This window comes from Malaclemys terrapin, chromosome 10, assembly GCF_027887155.1.
Source record: "Malaclemys terrapin pileata isolate rMalTer1 chromosome 10, rMalTer1.hap1, whole genome shotgun sequence".
In the NCBI taxonomy this organism is placed as follows: domain Eukaryota; kingdom Metazoa; phylum Chordata; order Testudines; family Emydidae; genus Malaclemys; species Malaclemys terrapin.
Window position 1 is genome coordinate 15,001 of NC_071514.1, and position 20,403 is coordinate 35,403.

At 42.5% G+C, this 20,403-nt stretch overlaps 1 protein-coding gene across 1 annotated transcript in view; it reads right to left on the bottom strand.

The window, feature by feature from the left end:
- Positions 1-568: 568 nt before the first annotated feature.
- The window catches only part of IQGAP1 (IQ motif containing GTPase activating protein 1), a 176,129-nt gene continuing 156,294 nt past the window's right edge, over positions 569-20,403 (bottom strand). Inside the window, exons 34-38 of the mRNA XM_054041339.1 lie at positions 19,752-19,964; positions 18,530-18,696; positions 16,255-16,377; positions 13,360-13,468; positions 569-3,430 (exon numbers count right to left, since the gene is read on the bottom strand). Of these exons, the coding sequence (XP_053897314.1) occupies positions 3,317-3,430; positions 13,360-13,468; positions 16,255-16,377; positions 18,530-18,696; positions 19,752-19,964 (726 nt within the window). The 3' untranslated portion in view covers positions 569-3,316. The remainder of the gene's footprint in view (positions 3,431-13,359; positions 13,469-16,254; positions 16,378-18,529; positions 18,697-19,751; positions 19,965-20,403) is intronic.

A 20,403-nucleotide genomic window follows, 5' to 3' on the forward strand; every position in this document is an offset into this window, starting at 1 on the left:
GGTAACCTGGCTGACACCTGACCCAAAGGACCACTAAGGGGACAAGATACTTGCAAATCTTGGTGGGGGGGAAGGCTTTTGTTTGTGCTCTTTGTTTTGGGGGTTCTTCGCTCTTGGGCCTGAGAGGGACCAGACATCAATCCAGGCTCTCCAAATCTTTCTGAAAAAGTCTCTCATATTTCAAACTTGTAAGTAAACAACCAGGCAAGGCGTGTTAGTTTTTATCTTTGTTTTCTCAACTTGTAAATGTACCTTTTTGCTAGAGTGTTTATCTCTGTTTGCTGTAACTTTGAACCTAAGGCTAGAGGGGATTTCTCTGGGCTCTTTAAGTTTGATTACCCTGTAAAGTTAGTTTCCATCCTGATTTTACAGAGATGATTTTTACCTTTTTCTTTAATTAAAAGCCTTCTAAGTGATTGACATCTGAGAAATGCAGAAGATGTCTGTGTATGTATATGCTGTTGTGGTCCTGTGATTAGAAATTTTCACTAAAGAGCAAAGTGCTGCGTTTAACAAACTGACACACAAATTAAAGCCGGCCCCAAACAGATTCAAACACACTCAGACGTGAACAAATTATCTTTTATTTAGATGAGAAATACAAAGACATTTTATGTGCAAACAATAGGCTAAGCCATCTAGTTATTTGAAAGGAATTTAAGCCCAAGATAAATACAATGATTGTGGGGAGGGGAGAGGGAAGAGACAAGGGAAAGCTAGGACACCAATAAATAAAGTAACAAATTACAAAATTTCAGTGCTGAAACTGGATCTTTCTGCCAGAGTGTCTCCATTCTTTTAAAAACTCCTACCAAAGTTACACACTGTTATTCAACTAGAACTGGCACACCTGTTTCCATAAAACTGTTTCACTCTCACTACCTAGTTGTCTTGTCAATTTGCACCAAAACTGTTTTCAATATCTGTTTTCAGATATTGGCTGTTCTTATAAATAATCCAAATATCTTCTCCTCATGGGTATTATGATATTTTATTAGAATAGCCTAACATGTCTCATTAGCTATTTCTTAGATTATGGTGAAGAGGCAGCCAAGCAGACATCTGGGAAAGTAGCCCTTTTTAAATGGAGAAAATTTAATCCCTTTTGTTGAACAGCTGTCAGGGTGCTGTTTTATTCCCCTGATGAATAATTTGAGAATGTCCTATTGTCACTATCCCTAACTAAAAAAGGATAGTTATATTTAAAACCCTTCAGTTAAACAGCAGTGGGGACTCACATTGAAAAGAGACAGGTAGATGCAAGTCAAGACTTTTATCCTGTCACTGTCCTGATGCTATTTCAGGATGGCGGGTAGAATTCCTATTTTGAGGTTCTCCTCTCTGAGGGCAGAATTTCCCCTATTTGGAACTTCCTGGATGTGGTCAGTTTTACATCCAAAAGGAAAGTGGTGTCATCTATTCTTTTAATTATGCTAATACTGCATAGACCAAGATAAAATCAGTTTGTTACTGTTTGCGTGGCAGGGATTGTCACAAGGTAGAGCCATACAGGATTAGCCTCTTAAAAAGACTATGGGAAACAACTGACTCCCAAGGCAGGCAGAGAGTTAGTAACTGGTTTCATTTAAAAAACACTAAAATGGCTGACTCTGTGATTAAATTATAAAACAAAATTATTTGAAATAAACGTAAGGCGTATGTGTGTGTGTCTAAGAATAGAGAGACTTTATTTTAACCTATACTCTGGGAACATAAAACAGTCAAACAGATTTTAAAATTATTTAAAAAAAAAAATAACAGGAGTACTTGTGGCACCTTAGAGACTAACAAATTTATTAGAGCATAAGCTCTAACACGGCTGTTACTCTGAAACCTTAAAAAAAAATGACATTTTTATCTGGAACAGATAACTTGGGCAATGAAAAGTTTGTTTAATGAAGATCGGAGTTCATAACAGTCCTTTTGCATTTCTGTTAGGTATAGCAATATAACAGGCACCACCGTAATAATGAGTGAATATCTAAGTAGTAAAGGAAACGGGGAGTCATTTGCTCATGTACATTTGGTAAAATGTAAATAATTTAACAGCTCAGACTATTTAAGGCAGAGTAAATTCCCTTTGGCAAGTCTGCAGGTAGATCATAGTGTTTAATGGCATCAGGTAGAGATATGTGGAGCAATAAGCTAACTTAGAAACTTTTTCTGTAATGTTCTAAAAGCTTCTGAAGCAAAACTGTAAAATAAACTTTTCTCAACTGATTCAAAAATCTCTCTCCTTCATCCCCAATAAAAGGCTGCTTTTCATCTTTAAGCATTAGCACACACATTCCTCATTTCCTCTACTACCGGGACAATCTGTATATTAGTAAGGCGTCTTAATGAGAAACAAATATTGAAAAAAGAATTGGATCACTAAAGATGTTATACATGGCTACAATAATGTATGTGTAGTAATAATTCAGCAACACTTAGATCATTGAAAGCCATCTAGGACTCTGATGCACTAGTCCGATACAGCTAATAGTCACCACCGCCACCACCAAAAGCTGGCACTGCAACCACCTGACCAACCTGGCCATTGACCACTTTTAATTTGACTCAGTTCTGTGACAAAATCTTTTCTTCTCCCCATTGCCTGAAGACAGAGCTACATACGTATATTGAATAACATGCTAAAATATAACTCAAGTATAGGTCTTTACAAATCAAATCTATAAACAGAGTTCAGTCATCCTGGTAGTGAGCCTTCGGTAATGGACACTGCTATGGACAGAATCAGCTAGTTAAAATTTTTCCAGTTTCTCCATGCTACAGCACAGAGCAAATATTTCTCTAAGTTGATGTCCTGTTGTGTTTTCTTAGAATTTCAAGGAGGGAGTCTAAATATGAGCTGAAATCCTGTTCTGCTTCTAGATACAGAGGCAGACCTGGTTGCTCTGCTGTGTTAGCTTTCTTCTTCTACAACAAGTAACAAGAATTCAAGCCCCACCATCCAAACATTTAGGCAAAGAACACACCCAGAAGCCCAAAATATATTCTAACAACTGTTTAATCCCTAATGCCACTGTAATAGTACACGGAAAACATTCTAAACTAAATGCTTCTCAAGGAATCTGAAAAGTCAGAAAAAAAGATCATAGCAGTAAGACAGATAGAGTCCCTGTGGACTCAGTCAGGATTATTAATTCACTGACAGTCTAGTCCTTCTTTATACTTTATACTTGTAGTTTGGGCAGAGGGAGGTACATCAATATATAGGTGTCCTTGGTTCTGACAGGTGAAAGAGGATATTAAGAAACAGAGATGCAGTTTTTCCATTCATCCCCCTTTTCATAGCTCCTCTGGGAGATGCCAATTATTTCCCATAGAACTTCTTGTTCAGAAGGAAGATCAGGAGGTTGACGTTGACTTTTGCTCTGTCAAACAACTTCATGACAGCAACACCTTCATACTGCAGCTGCAAAAGATCCTATCAAAGAGAACATGTTGATTAGTGAAAAATCCATAGAGGCTGAACAGGAAAGGGATAATTTACAAGACACTAGTGCAAAGCAGATTTCTGAAGAATTAATATCTGGTGAGAGTTTATGACATATAAGCCTGGGAGATTAATGCCTTAAAGACCCATTGATTTGACCTGGAAAGTATGAAAAATATTATATTAATAGACAGTTCTGATTATATTAGTTTTATGATTTTTTGTATTAATAGAAAAATTTAAATGAAAACTCTCTCTTGCTCTCACCTCTGTTTCAAATATCTAAAAAGACCATAACGATCTAAGTCTAAACAGTCATTTCCAGGCTCTTCAGTAGTGTGATTACCATACAATCTCCATAACCCTTAGATAGAGTCCTTCTGCCCCTCATTTAAGCATATTTCACAGCCATGAAATATATGGCCTGATTTTCAAAGAAGTTAAGCAGCCACAGCGCCCATTGAGGTGACTTAGGCACTAAAATTTAAAGCAGAACAACAGGAAAAGCTCCCAGCTAGGGTCAAATGAAGAAGATTTAACCAGTTTCATTATCAATGGAGGCAAGACTGCTACAATGACACCTTCCCAGTGTCATATTGCTCTGAGGAGGTAGCCACTGAATGGACAGACAAAGCATCCCCTGTGCCAGTTTCTCTCAGTATTGAACATTTTCTGGGAGACTGATAATGTGTGATAAGTAGGGCCCTACCAAATTCATGGTCCATTTTGAGAAATGCTGGTCTCACCTGTGAAATCTGTATAGTACGAAGACCAGATTTCACGGTCCGTGATGCGTTTTTCATGGCCATGAATTTGGTAGAGCCCTAGTGATGAGGCAGAGCTTCTCTCCAGCTTGCTAAAGACAAGCTGCCGCACTCACAGTCTCCTTTAGGCAGATTTATTGCCCAAACTTTAAGCAAAGTAAACAAAACTGTTCCTCAGCTCGCCTTTTACCACTTGGACCCCACCCCTTTAACTGGGAGCATCTACTATGGCATGGGAGCTGGACCTACTTCAGTCACAGGAGCCAGCCAGCCACCCTGTGACACAGTACTATACTTCCTCACCTTCACTGAGGTTGAGTGGGAGCAAGGAGACTATAATGCCGTTTCTCCATCTTTCTCCAGCCCAGAGGCAAGGGAAGCCAAGAGACAGAGTCCCAAGACCACTCAAAGGCTCAGCTCAGAGGTGCTCATGACATATAACTGAATGCTCCTCATTGGCTCAGGTGACATTTGGAACTTCAATGCCACTTTTGCTGGACCTAAAGTCACTTATGGTGATTAGGTCTTTGAAATCAAGACACCCCTCAACATTGATAATGCTGGATGATTGGTATCCAACTCAGTTGATCAGATGAGACGAATGACCTCGATGCTGCTCATCATGTTGGTCATAAAACCACCCTGTCAAGTGGTTAATCGGAGCCACAGTGTCTCTCAATGCTAATGGTACTAGACTCAGGGCCAGAAGAAGCCTCCCTTACTAGTAGGGGTTTGAAATAGCTGTTCTTCTAAGAGTGAACTCACACTAATTCTGACCTTCTCCCAGAGGCACCCAAAAATGGAAGGCTGCAATGAGCATAACAGCATTGCGTGAAGCATAGTTCATAAAGCCGGAGCTCTCAGTTGCCCCAGTTATGCTGTTTATTGGGCCAAAAGACACTAAGAAAAACTGCATCTTAGGACTGATGTTCAGGAAAAACAAAGCTGCTCATGAGGAGTGGGACCTAGAGGGTGCCTGCACCGGCATCAACATCAATTAAAATAAAAAAGCTGACTTTAACTACACACACAAGAATAAACACATAAGGGGCAGAAAAATGAAAAACCAGTAACTGATGAGAGAAGTATTGAGGACATTGAATGAGCTCCAAACTCACTGCAACTTTCGTGGTCAAAAGTAAATGAAGGGCAACTGAGACCACTGAAGACCACTAGAAGATTGTGAGTTTAGGCTAAAGAGTGAGGATCCATATGGTCAGTTATTGAAGGAGTATTTTTAAAACAACAATCTATTTGCAAATTAGTATTTCCTAGAAATTATGCACAAATTTCAGTGCTTTTATATAAATCCAGATAGCTGTCACGTGGCAGGTATTACAGAAACGTAAGACTTTTCCTTGACTAAACATAGATCCGAACCTTGTAAGTTAATCAATCCTAAATTTTGGCCTTAGGTTCAAGTGAAAACAAGAAGAAATTACTCACCTTGTATAATAAATATGGTTCTTTGAGTTGTGTCCCCCTATGGGTGCATCACTGTAGGTGTATCTGTGTCCTTGCGCTACTGATCAGAGAATTCTGATAGCAGACCATCCCACCCATGCATGTGCTGTTCCCCACCTGCCACAAGGCTAGCCAATGTGTGTGGACAATCCCTTCTCAGTAGAGGGGAGGAGAGTGGGTCGTGGAGCACCGACAGAGGGACACATCTTGAAGAACCATCATTACTGCACAAGGTAAGTCAATCCTTTTTCTTCTTCTTTGAGTAGTGTCCCTATGGGTGCGCCACTGTAGGTAACTCCTGAGCAGTGCCCACCACTAGGAGGCTGGGGCTTTGGAGTCAGATCTATTATAGAGGATAGCTCCGTGGCATCAAATCTGGCTCTGCAGCTGAGTCTTTCCCTGAGGATGGCATAATGTTCTCCAAAGGTATGTGCAGATGCCCATGTAGCTGCTCTGCAGATTTCTGATTTAGGGATACTTTTGGAGAAGGCAATGGAAGAGGAGACCGATCTTGTAGACTGCATGAGTATTGAAGATGCGTGTGCTACATTATGCATCTGGTAACAGAGCTTGACACACAGTTTGAGACTCATTTGGAGAGTCTCCTTCTTTGAGCAAGGGCTTGGACTAGATGATCTCCTGAGGTCCCTTCCAACCCTGGTATTCTAAAGCTCTTGTTTTGTCCAAATAGAAGGCCAAGACTCTCCTCACGTTGAGCATATGGCTTCCCTATTATCCTGATGAAGTTTAGGATAAAAGGTAGGAAGTTGAATAAGCTGGTTTATATGAAAAGTGAAAGTCACCTTGGGAGTGAACTTCGGATATGGTCGAAGTGTGACTTAGTCAGGGAAGGACACAGTAAAGCAGGGGATGCGCCATCAGAGCCACTATCTCCCCTATCCTTCTTGCTGAGGTAAAGGCGATCAGGAATGCCATCTTCATTGAAAGGTGAGTTAACGAACAAGTGGCCCTAGGTTCAAACGGCCGTCTAGTCAGTCCTTTTAACGCCAGGTTGAGATCTCACTAAGGAGTGGGCAGTCTAGGTTGGGGAAAGACGTTTGCTATGCCTTTGAGAAATCTCTTCATGGTTGGATGAGAAAAGAGAAGAGTATCCTTCTATCTGTTGGTAGAAGATTGCAATTGCTGTTAGGCGAACCTTTAGTGAGCTGACAGAGACACCCAATTTCTTGAGAGTCAACAGGTAGTCCAAGACTACCAGTAGGATGGCTGCATTTGGGAGGATGCCTTTGGGCTGACATCAGATTTGAAATCTTTTCCATTTTTGCAAGTAGGTGTGATGAGTAGTTCTTTTCTTACTGTGTAATAGCACCTCCTGTACCTCCTCAGAGAAAAATGTCTCTATGTGCTGGAACCAAGAAGGAGCCAGGCTTTGAGTTGCAGAATCCGCAGGTTGGGATGGAGGGCGTGACCCTTGTTCTGCGATAGCAGGTATGGAGTGATTGGAAGAGTCATCAGTGGACATAGTGCCAGCTGTGACAGGTAAGGGTACAACATCTGCCTGGGCCAGGTGGAAGCAATCAGTATGATGCTTGCTTTCTCTCTTTTCACTTTCAACAAGACTTTCAGAATTAGAGGGAATGGGGGAAAAGGCTTAAAGAAGACCCTTGTCCAACGGGTGGAGGAGACTGTCCCCCATGGAGTGTTGTCTGATCCCCTATATGGAGCAGTATTGATGGCATTTATTGTTCTGATAAGTAGCGAACAGATCTACTTTCGGTGTCTGCCATTGCTGGAATATGTCGTATAGGACCATCAAATCTACTTCTCACTTATGGTTGAGTGGGAACTTGCCTGTAAAATGAATTGAACTAGGCTTGGAGGCATCTCATGCGCAGTCTGGCACGAGCTAGGACCGATGTGCCCGCAGCCATATGCCCTAGAAGCTGGAGGTGGTGTCTGGTCAAAATCTGGGGGCTGGACTGTATTGTCTCTATCAGTGTGGAGAGACTGAGGAATCTGTGACATGGGAGGAGTGCCTCTGAATTCTAGTTTTTGCACCGGTGTTGATGTGGATTTTTGTGCATTGATTTGTAGGCCCAGATTCTGGAACAGATTCAGTGTAGTCTGGGTGACTCACTGGGTTTTGGTGAAAGAACGTGCCTTGAGAAGGCAGTTGTCTGGGTAAGGATAAATTATGATGCTCTGAAAGCGTAAGTGGGCTGCGACTACTGAGAGAACCTTGAAAAATACCCTGAGGGCCAAAGGGGAGTACTCTGCACTGGCAGTGGTCTTGGCCTGGCGTGAATCTCAGGTAATGTCGGTGACTCGGTATGATGGAAATGTGGAAATATGCATCTTGGAGGTTGAGGGCTGAGAACCAATTTCCTTTCTTCAGTGCTAGAAAAATCACCAATAGGGTGACCATCTTGAACTTCTGCACCTTGAAATATCTGTTGAGCACTCTCAAGTCCAGCATGGGTCTCCAACCTCCTTTCTTCTTTGGAATTACAAAGTAGCGAGAATAGAAGCCTTTGCCTCTTAGCTGTACGGGCACAGGCTCTACGGCTCCTATGCTGAGGAGATGGTTTACCTCCTGCCATAGCAGACTCTTGTGAGAAAGGTCCCTGAAGACGGATGGGGAAGAGTGTTTGGGAGGGAGGAGAAATGTATGGCATAACCATCCCAAATGATCTGCAGCACCCACTTGTCAGAGGTTATCTGTTCCCAGGTGCTGTTGAAAGGGATAAGATAGTCGCCGAAGGGATGGGTGGGGTTTTACAGCATGAGGTGGTGAGAATGTTCTGCAGGTACCTTGACCAACCCGTCAAAATTGCCATTTCAAAGTGGAGGGCTGAAAGAAAGTTGATTCCTGGAAAAAATCATGGAGCAAGTCCTCAAGGAATCAATTCTGAAGCTCTTAGAGGAGAGGAAAGTGATCAGGAACAGTCAGCATGGATTCACCAAGGGCAAGTCATGCCTGACTAACCTAATTGCCTTCTATGAGGAGATAACTGGGTCTGTGGATGAGGGGAAAGCAGTGGATGTGTTATTCCTTGACTTTAGCAAAGCTTTTGATACGGTCTCCCACAGTATTCTTGCCAGCAAGTTAAAGAAGTATGGGCTGGATGAATGGACTATAAGGTGGACAGAAAGCTAGCTAGATCGTCGGGCTCAACGGGTAGTGATCAATGGCTCCATGTCTAGTTGGCAGCCGGTTTCAAGCAGAGTGCCCCAAGGGTCGGTCCTGGGGCCGGTTTTGTTCAATATCTTTATTAATGATCTGGAGGATGGCGTGGACTGCACTCTCAGCAAGTTTGCAGATGACACTAAACTGGGAGGAGTGGTAGTTACGCTTGAGGGTAGGGATAGGATACAGAGGGACGTAGACTAATTAGAGGACTGGGCCAAAAGAAATCTGATGAGGTTCAACAAGGACAAAGTGCAGAGTCCTGCACTTAGGACGGAAGAATCCCATTCACTGTTACAGACTAGGGACCGAATGGCTAGGCAGCAATTCTGCAGAAAAGGATCCAGGGGTTATGGTGGACGAGAAGCTGGATATGAGTCAACAGTGTGCCCTTGTTGCCAAGAAGGCTAACGGCATTTTGGGCTGTATAAGGAGGGGCATTGCCAGCAGATCGAGGGACGTGATCGTTCCCCTCTATTCGACATTGGTGAGGCCTCATCTGGAGTACTGTGTCCAGTTTTGGGCCCCACACTACAAGAAGGATGTGGAAAAATTGGAAAGAATCCAGCGGAGGGCAACAAAAATGATTAGGGGTCTGGAGCACATGACTTATGAGGAAAGGCTGAGGGAACTGGGATTGTTTAGTCTGCAGAAGAGAAGAATGAGAGGGGATTTGATAGCTGCTTTCAACTACCTGATAGGGGTTCCAAAGTGGATGGATCTAGACTGTTCTCAGTGGTACCAGATGACAGAACAAGGAGTAATGGTCTCAAGTTGCAGTGGGGGAGGTTTAGGTTGGATATTAGGAAAAAAAAAATTTCACTAGGAGGGTGGTGAAGCACTGGAATGGGTTACCTAGGGAGGTGGTGGAATCTCCTTCCTTAGAGGTTTTTAAGGTCAGGCTTGACAAAGCCCTGGCTGGGATGATTTAGTTGGGAATTGGTCCTGCTTTGAGCAGGGAGTTGGACTAGATGACCTCCTGAGGTCCCTTCCAACCCTGATATTCTAGGATATCCCCAATACTTTCACCTGGGGAACCTAGGCTTCTTCCTCTGTGTCTCGTAAGATCTCTGTGACGAGAACTGATATTTGTATTGTGATGAGCAGGGCTTAAATGGTGGCTGAAGGCTGTACTTTCTTTTGTAGGCAGGAGTATAGATCCCAAGGAACCGAACAGTTGTCCTAGAATCCTTCAATGTGTGAATAGATGCATCAGTCTTCTCAGCAAATAACTTTGTCCCTTCAAAAGGAAGGTCTTCCACCATAGTTTTGACCTCTTTAAGGAAGCCAGCTAAGTGAAGCCATGAAGCCTGTCTCATCACAATGGCTGTGGAAATCAAGCGTGCCGCCACACATCTGCACTAGATGCAGCTTGGAGAGACGTTTTTGCCACCAGTTAGCCCTTGTTGACTATGGCCTTGAATTGTTCCTTGTGAGAATCAGGCAGTTGCTCAATAAAGGAACCAAGTTTCATGTAATTTTTGGTAGTCATATTCTGCAAACAAGACTTGGTTGTTTGCTACACGGAACTGGAGGGTGGCTGATGAATATGCTTTCCTGCTGCACAGATCCAAACATGTCCAGTCCCGGTCATAAGGGGTGGATCTGAACTGGTTCTGGTGGCCCTTAGAGTTAACTGTGTCCACAATGACAGAACTGGGAGACAGGTGGGAAAAGAGAAATTCCAGTCTAGGGCTCTGGGTGAACTTGGTACCAGGGCCCCAGTACTGAGAAGGGACGAGTCTGGTACGTTGGATACTGAATGATCCGTCACTCACCACAAATCTGGCAGTGCAGATGGCATCAGTACTGGCAGCGGCTGTCGGTGATGAGAGGCTTGCATTGAATGAGTCAGACATGCGGACCTGGCCATGAGGTCTGTTCCGGTGCCAATGTCCATACCGACGGAGCTTTCCCTGGGGTGGATCTTCTTTTTCACACCCCCGCAGTATTGGTGCTTCTTTGCGTGTGCCCTTCGGGTCTTTGGGTAGTCTGACTTGCTCTGTCAGTTTGGTACAGTGTGCGCCCTGGGTACCAGTTTTAGACCGCTTTGGTGCCATCAGTACCGATGATACTGATGGAGCCGGAGATTTTGGCTTGAACTGGGCTTGCTACATGGACTCACAGACCTTTTCTAAGACGCCTTGTGTGAGTGGCTTGTCTCTCTGGGCTCACCTCCCTTTGAAGTAGAGGGTTGCAGCAAGAGCTCCCCCTGGGACTCCAGGGGTTGAAGGGCCGATTCCATGAGCAGTAATTTGAGGGCTAGTCTACACTACCATGCTACATAGGTGCAGCTGCATCAGCGCATCTGGTGAAGATGCGCTATGCTGATGGAAGAGTGCTCTCCCATCGGCATAATTACTCCACCTCAATGAGATGAGGAAGCTATGACGTCAGGAGAACGTCTCCTGCTGACTTAGCGCTGGTGTGGACATTCTTGCTAACAGAATGTTGGGAATCATTAGGAAAGGGATAGATAATAAGACAGAAAATATATTGCCTCTATATAAATCCATGGTTCGCCCACATCTTGAATACTGCGTGCAGATGTGGTCGTCCCACCTCAAAAAAGATATATTGGAATTAGAAAAGGTTCAGAAAAGGGCAACAAAAATGAACAGAGGTATGGAACGGCTTCCATATGAGGAGAGATTAATAAGACTGAGACTCTTCAGCTTGGAAAAGAGACAACTATGGTGGGATATAATAGAGGACTATAAAAACATGACAGGTGTGGAGGAAGTAAATAAGGACGTGTTATTTACTGCTTCTCAGAACACAAGAACTAGGGATCACCAAATGATTTTTAACCAGGGCTTTGGAGCGGAGCCTGGAGCTGGAGCGCAGACCAGTAGGTTTTTGCCTGGAGCTGGAGAGGAGCAATTAAAAAATTTGATTGCTCCAAAACCCTGTTTTTAACAGGCAGCAGGTTTAAAACAAACAAAGGAAGTATTTCTTCACACAGTGCACAATGAACCTATGGAACTCTTTGCCAGAGGATGTTGTGAGGGCCAAGACTATAACAGTGTTAAAAAAAGAACTAGATAAATTCATGGAGGATAGGTCTGTGATGTCACACCCATATTCTTTATAAAAATATGGTTGTAATATGAATATGGCATAAATAAGATATGTTTTATGCAAGATGGGTCATGTGAGGTATCATTGGAAAGATTATGATTTGCTGAATGTGGTTATCCCATTTGTATGCATGTGTCAGTTCTGTATCTGAAGTTAGGAATATTGATTATCTAACAATTACAACAGTGTGTGTACTTGGGGAACATCCACCAGACAGTATACATTCAGCCTGAATGGGCCATTAGGAAAGACAATAGAATGGGTCTTTGAAGATGCTGATCTCTCATCTTCCTGGAGGTCCTTCCTGTGGACGTTACAAATAAACTTTGTCTCATGGTGGCTTTAACACTGCAAGGTCATGTGATAATGTCACCTGGTACAGAGTACCACCTTGGACACTGCTGGTACTTTTTCACTGGAAACAAAGGATTCCTGTCTTATGTAAATCCTATTTAAGACTGGGAAGTGAGTTAATCTGGGCTCTTCTCCATTGCCTCCCCGCCCAAGAAGGAAGACTGCTGAAAGCACCTGAAGAAACAAAGGTGCTAAGCTGGGGAAAGGCAAGGGCTGAGTCCAGGCTGAGACAGGGGTCTAGTCTGTGAAGAGAAATAACTGGAACTCTAAGCTGCAGAAACTCTGCAACCTGCCTAAAACATTTAGGCTGAGAAATTACTATTTGTAACCTGTTTCTTTAGTGAATTAAGTTTAGGCTGCGTGTTTTGTTTTATTTGCTCATTAATCTGCTTTGTTCTGTTTGGTATCCCTTATAATCACTTAAAATTTACCTTTTGTAGTTAATAAACTTATTTTTTGTTCATTCCAAAACCAGTTTGTGCAATTCATAACTGGTGGGGCAAGGAGCTGTACATATCTCCCTCCACATTGAGGGAGGGGGGTGATTTGTATGAGCTTATGCTATATAGATCTCTGTACAGCAAAAGACAATAGAATTTTGGGTTTACACTCCAAAGGGTTGCGTGCACAGGAGAGCTGGGCATTCCCCTAGCTGAGACCTCCCACAGACAGCTAATTGCAGACTCTGTGTGATTCTACAGTTGGGTGTGTCCCTGCCTGTGTGTGTGCTGGAAAGGGGCTTGAGAGCCTGTTATAGCAGCACAGAGCAAAGGAAACTCAGGCTGATAGGACGGGTGGGCTCAGTGGGATCCCAGCACATCTGGTGGCAACCCGAAAGGGGGGGTCCAACCTGTCACAAGGTCCATAAATGGTGTCCCTAGCCTCAGTTTTGCCAAAAGCTGGGAATGGACAACAGGGGATGGATCACTTGATGATTACCTGTTCTGTTAATTTTCTCTGAAGCATAATGAATACAAATATTTATTTATGAAATCTTAGGTTAACAGAAAGTGACTACGAGAAGTCTACATGAAAGATTTTGGTGGCCACAGGCAGTCTACATAGGTTGTACACCACAGGTTTTCAGCATTAAATAGGAGGATCCTTACCTGATAATGTAACATGAATGTTTCCATCTGAACGCCCATGAATTTTGCTTTGACCTCAAAGTCTCCTACTTCCTCTGTTGGGTTGATTTCAAATATCACATTTTTAAACCTATGAAGGTTGGCAAATAAAAATAAATGTATTATTTAACATACAATTTCTAATGAAGAATAGGTAGTGGAGGACAATATTAACACCGGATCCTTGCAATACAAGTAGTGTGAATAAGGAATCTCAAACTCAGCAGAGAGCAAGAGACAAAGGCAGAGCAGTAGGCAGTGGTACAATGTACAGCTCTCAGCAAGCCAGCTTCCTGCTGAGGTGAGGTAGGCTGCCTCATTGAGAGGAAGCCTCATAGATTCTAAGAAGAGGCCATTGGGACCATCTGGTTTAACCTCCTGAATAGCACAGGCCATATAATGTCCTTGAAATAATTCCTTTTTGAACTAAAGTAGATCTTTTGGAAAAACATCCAATCTGGATTTAAAAATTGCCAACGATGGAGAATCCACCACAAGCCTTGGTAAATCATTTCAATGGTTAACTACCCTCACTACAAAACATTTACACTTTATTTCTAGTCTGAATTTGTCTAGCTTCAGCTTACACCCTTGGATCTTGTCATACCTTAGACTGCTGGACCAAAGAGCCTACTGTCAAATATTTATTCCCAATGTAGATACTTTCAGGCTGAGCTGTAAGCTTGTAACCTTCCCTTTGTTAGGCTAAATAGATTGATCTTCTTGAGTCTGTCACTATATAAGGCATATTTTCCAATCCTTTAACTATTCTCATAGCTCTTCTCTGGACCCTCTCCAATTTAGCAATCTCTTTCTTGAACTGTGGACTCTGGAACTAGACACAGTACTCTAGCAGTGGTTGCACCAGTGCTAAATACAGAGGTAACATAACCTCTTTACTCCTACTTGAGATTTCTCCTGTTCATGCATCTAAGGGTTGCGTTGCTCTTTGGACCACTGTGTTGCACTGGGAGCTCATGCTCAGCTGATTATTCATCATGACCCCAAGTCTTTTTCAGAGTCACTGATTCCCAGGATCATGCCCTCTGTTCTGTAAGTATGGCCTACATTTTTTTTCTTAACTTAACATTCAGCTATATTAAAACACATACTGTTTGCTAATGTCCAGCTTACCAAGTGATCCTGATCACTTTGAATCAGTGACCTGTCCTCTTCATTGTTCACCACGATCTCAATATTTGTGTCATCTGCAAACTATATCAGTGATGATTTTGTTTTCTTCCAGGTCACTGATAAAAATGTTAAATAGCATAGGACCGCAAAATGATCTCTCACACGCCACTAGAAACACACCCACTTAAAGATGATTCCCCCTTTACAGTTACATTTTGAGAGCTATTAAGGGCTCAGGAGTGAGCTCTGTGAGTAAGCCAAGACTGTATTTAGGTGGCTAAGGAGGTGGTGTTTTCCTGGGAGGCCATTAAATTTTGGGGGACATAGACCCTGTTTGACCCTAATCCAACTTTGATGAGGAAGGTTTTGTAGTCTGATTGTGGTAGACACAGATAGATGGCTCTGGGGGCTGAGGGGAGAGGTGGAGGACCATGAGGGGGAATTTCCAAAAAACAGATCTTATCAGACAATCTTGGTTGCTGTTTTTCATAGAACTGAGAAATGGAAACACCAGATTCGGTTATCTAATCTGTTCTTTCCCCAACACCAGTCAGTGAAGGGTTGGTTCCCTTCAGCATATTTTCTGGTGTATTGTCCAATTTTGTTTTCATTGCCCAGAAAAAAAAATCTTTATGTTAAAGTTAAGGTTGGAAATATCCATTAAAATCCCATATTAGAATGCTGCAGTTTTAAAAGAAATCAAAGTATGTGAAAGTTAAGTTAATTTGGAATGAAAGTTCCAGAAAACATTTACTCTGACTCTGTATCCCCACACACTATGCACCTTTGGATAGATCACACATAGCACAGAAACCTTAAACTTTTCAAATATAATAAAAACATAATATGTTCTACGTATCTGCTGGATCCCATATTTGTTCCATGTGAAAGTAGTAAGAATTGCGCTGTACTGATGAATAGGATACTCTGGCATACACTAACAACATGCAGCGTGGATAGCATAAAATTGCACATATGGGGTTGTAAGACGTTTGACAGTGGACAGTTCTTTAATTTATCAGAAAAAGGCATAATGAGACCCAATGGTTGGAAGGTGAAGATAGACAAATTCAGACTAGAAATAAAGTGATAGTTTTTAACAGTGCAGTAATTAATCATTGGAAAAACTTAACTGGGGACGAGATGGATTCTCCATCACTTGGAAGTCTTTAAAGGATGTCTTTCTAAAAGACATGCTCTAGCTCAACCAAAAGTGATGGGCTTGATGCAAAAATTGCTGACTCTTTGACCTGTGCTATGCAGGAGGACAGACTATATGCTCATATTGGTCTTTCAGCCTTAAAAATCTATGAATCTACAAACACTACACAGCTCCAGGAGCTCAACCAAACATCAGTTTGTCACTATTTCAGACTAGTCTCTACAGAACACTTTTGGTGACTGATGGAACCCACTGATGGAACTCACTGGCTGAGAGATGGAATTTTGTTCCTCTACACCAGTGATTCTCAACCTATTTACCATTGTGAGCCTCATATGCAGCTCTCTATGTGTTATGGGGGCTACATCCATAACATGACTCTGAGGATGTCACATGGGCCACAGCTATGTGCTGATTGGGCTGCAAGCGGCCTGCAGGCAAAGAACCACTGCTCTACACTGAAGCCCTGGAAAAGGAGTTTTACAAACAGAAGATGACGGAGTTAGGAACACTTGTTTCCCTATTCCCAGGTAAGGTAAAGATCTTTGGACTTTAGGCTTAAAGGTTAAAAGAATACTCACTGGTTTACTTGCAGGTCTTCAATCTCCAACAGGACTCCCTTCTCATGGAGTCGAGCTGCTGTATATTTCAGAGAAATCTTTTTACTCTTTTTGCCTTTCATCTCCCGTGGCTTCTTAGAGACTCTGAGAAAAACAAATAATGAAGTTAACTGAATGAGGCAATAAGAGTGAGTTCAAACAATGACAGAATTTGATCTGATCTGGGTGGATGGCAGGAAATGAGTAATAAATTGGTATTGTCTAACAAATAGTTGTTATAAATACAGAATATTCACACATTTTAAGTTATTTAAGCCAGAGACCATATGTTTATGGTCTATTTATATATGTGTGGGCAAGTACACATGTATATATACTGCACCCATTACAATTTACTCTGACCTCTTGCACAACAGAGGCTGCAGAACCTCACCCAGTAATTCCTGTAGCAACCCCAATACTTTATGGTTGAAAAACAGCATATCTTTCAGAAAGATATCCAATTTTGATTTAAAGATTTCAAGGGACAGTGAATTTACAACATTCTTTGGTAAGCTGTTCCAATGATTAATCAACCTCATTGTTAAAAATCTGGAAAGAACTATTCTATTCATTGCTCTCCGGGGACCCAGAAGCAGTAAAGCGTTCAGAAGGAACCCAAAATTATGAATTTAGTCTGCAGAAGAGAAGAACGAGGGGGGATTTGATAGCTGCTTTCAACTACCTGAAAGGGGGTTCTAAAGAGGATGGATCTAGACCAATGTTTCCCAAACCTCGGACGCCGCTTGTGTAGGGAAAGCCCCTGGTGGGCCTGGCCAGTTTGTTTACCAGGTCCGGCCGATCGCGGCTCCCACTGGCCACGGTTCACTGCTCCAGGCCAATGATTGCTGCTGGAAGCAGCGTGAGCTGAGGGACATACTGGCTGCCACTTCCAGCAGCTCCCATTGGCCTGGAGCAGTGTACCGCGGCCAGTGGGAGCCGTGATCGGCTGGACCTGCGGACGCAGCAGGTAAACAAACCAGCCTGGCCCGCCAGGGGCTTTTCCTACACAAGTGGCATCCCGAGTTTGGGAAACACTGATCTAGACTGTTCTCAGTGGTACCAGATGACAGAACAAGGAGTAATGGTCTCAAGTTGCTGTGGGGGAGGTTTAGGTTGGATACTAGGAAAAACTTTTTCACTAGGAGGATGGTGAAGCACTGGAATGGGTTATCTAGGGAGGTGGTGGAATCTCCTTCCTTAGAGGTTTTTAAGGTCAGGCTTGACAAAGCCCTGGCTGGAATGATTTAGTTGGGGATTGGTCCTGCTTTGAGCAGGGGGTTGGACTGGATGATCTCCTGAGGTCCCTTCCAACCTTGATATTCTATGATTCTATGAATTACCTCAACTATCAGAGGGTAGACCACAAGATACTGCCAGTTCATCTCAGAGACCTGACAGGAGTAAGGGGCAGTGAACTGATGCTTAGAGGCTCCTGACCAGTGTGCTGGGCTCTGTACAAGCATAATAAAAACACAGTTCTTGCCCTGACCATTTACAACCTACGTATAAGATGAGACACAACAAACAGATAGGGGGAGCGTAAGGTAACAGAAAGACCAAGTTCCATAAGGCTGGAAGTTGAAGCTAGACAAATTCAGAATGGAAATAAGTTGTAAACTTTAAATGGTGAGAGTAATTAACCATTGAAATTTCCAGGTGATGGATTCTCCATCACTGACAATTTTTTAATCAAGATCGATTTTTTTTTTTAAAAAGATCTGATCTAGGAATTATTTTGGGGATGTTCTACAGCCTGGGCTATACAGAAGGTCAAATTAGATGGTCATAATGGTTCATTCTGGCCTTGGAATCTATGAATCTGGTATAAATATTTGAAGTAGAGAGAACAACCCACTTTATCATGTGATCCTGCACTTTACATTCCTGGGGATCCCCACCCACAGTGAATCACAAAAGTTACATTCTTCCAAGTCCTCCTTTTTAGACCCAACCATATTCCTCCATCTCTTCAGTCCACCTGCTGTCACCTAGCCATTTCCCTCCCTCCCTCCCTTCTATATGTTTTGCCCTCTTACATGACCCAGCTACTCTCCTCCATCCCAGACCTTCCTACCATCACTCAGTTCTCTCTCCAGGGCTTACATTGATTTTGTTTCATGCCTAAGACCCTCACTCAGAAAATAACTCTCCCAGGGAGTCCAATCAAGAAGCTTTGAGGTGGTGGCATGACTCTTCTCAGCTGTAGTCTATGCATTCCTTTCCCAAAAACCCAGCGCTGCTCTGAGGTACTCACTTGCCCTTGCTGGCCAAGTTATCCAAGCAGGTTTTGATATAGCTTTTATAATAATCCACCTGTTCCTCATAAAAAGTGGCTTTGGAGTTCAGTGCACTGTAAGTTTGCTGCAGCTTCACCAGCTCTGCCTTTCTCCTCTGACGGTATCTGCGCTGGTTCCGGATGTCCTAGATAAGGATGGTAGATGTGTGAAGCTTTACCATTGAGTCATTGCTGGGTGCTCCCTTTATCAAGCCAGTGTACAATATTAAGATAGTCCATTTGGAACACACATTTCCAAGTTTAATACCGACATTAATTAGCCCTTTCACAGACTTTCTAACCAAATATATCCTTATAGACAGAAACCAAATGTCCTGAAATGTTCTGAACAATTTTTCATTTCTTCCCTTGTTAATCTTTTATTTTTAGAAAGAAATGTTATTTTGATTATTATGAACAAATGAAAATGTCTAGTTTCCAGATTAGCTTCCATTATTATTTTGGATAATTAGGAATCACTTAAGGGTTTATTCTTACCTGATATCTCTAAAGGAGACAATTTATTTTATATATGTATTTATATACCGCTCTGATGCATTAATTTTGGTAAATATTTGATGTCAGATAACTCATCACCGTAACAATGGATGAAACATGTGACAGAAGCTATGATTTTTTTTATTTCTCCCTTTCTCCTCTACTGAGTATTGTTTACTGAGGAGGCCTTTGTAAGAGTATTATGAATGTTTATTTTGTACTTACATGTAAAATAAGGTTTCTTTACAAGAGTAATCTTTGTAAAGAAATAATTTTAGAATATGTCAATTTAAAAAGAAATAATTTTAGAATAAGTGAATTTAAATTTAAAAAGGAGGGAACAAAGAGGGCAAGTTGATGCATTAGGGTTTCAAAGTTAAAAAGAGGAAAATTAATGTTACACTTACTGACTGATTCTCAGGAATTTTTCCCGAAGAAAATAAAAATACTCTTCCTTACAGTCAATGAGGTCCCATCATCAACAAAGTATTTATGAGAAAAGTGAATTCTTGCATGTATATGAAGGGCTGGAGATTAGCAGAGCATGTGTTACTCATCTCTCTGAGAGCCAGCTGTCACTATTACTTTAATACCTTGGAAAATTCCTGCCATCTGCACTATTGCAACTTCAATAAGAGTAACAAATGACAAGGCCATAATTTGAAACACACAACGAACCACCAGTGACCTCCTGTCAGAATACCTTGGCAATATCATTGATTAGCTCCTGGTATCTATTCTTTGGGTTCACGGTTCCCAGTTCTGACAACTTCTTCAAGCCTGTCTTGATTTTCTCCTTCTTTTCTTGAAGATTCAAGTTGCTGTCCTCTTTTACAGATTTAGATTTTTTCATCTTGTCAGGGGTTTTGGCATCACGAATGGCCCGTCTCTGCATAGCTCTCTGATGCTCTGCTTCCTAGGAGAGAAGAGAATTACAAGTTGAGTGGATAGATTTTAAGGCTATATGTAAGGTTAAGATTCTGTCAGGGGTATTTTTAGTAAAAGTCAGGGACAGGTTGCAGGCAATAAACAAAAACTCATGGAAGCCCATAATCTGTCCCTGATTTTTACTAAAAATACCCTGGGAGGGGGACAAAGAGAGCATTGCCAGGGCTTGCACCTGCTCCAGGGACAGGGGCTGACCGCTGCTGCTCCTGCCCCAGGGGGACTGATCCAATCCCAGCCACTGTTCTGGCAGCCCTGAGGCTGATCGCTAGTCAGTCAGCTGTTCCAGCAGCCCTGGGGCTGACTACCCATCGGTCAGCTGTTCTGCGGCCCTGCGGCTGGCTGCTGATCAGCTGTTCCGGCGGCCCCGTCCCCAGAGCTGACTATCAGTCAGCTGTTCCAGTGACTGC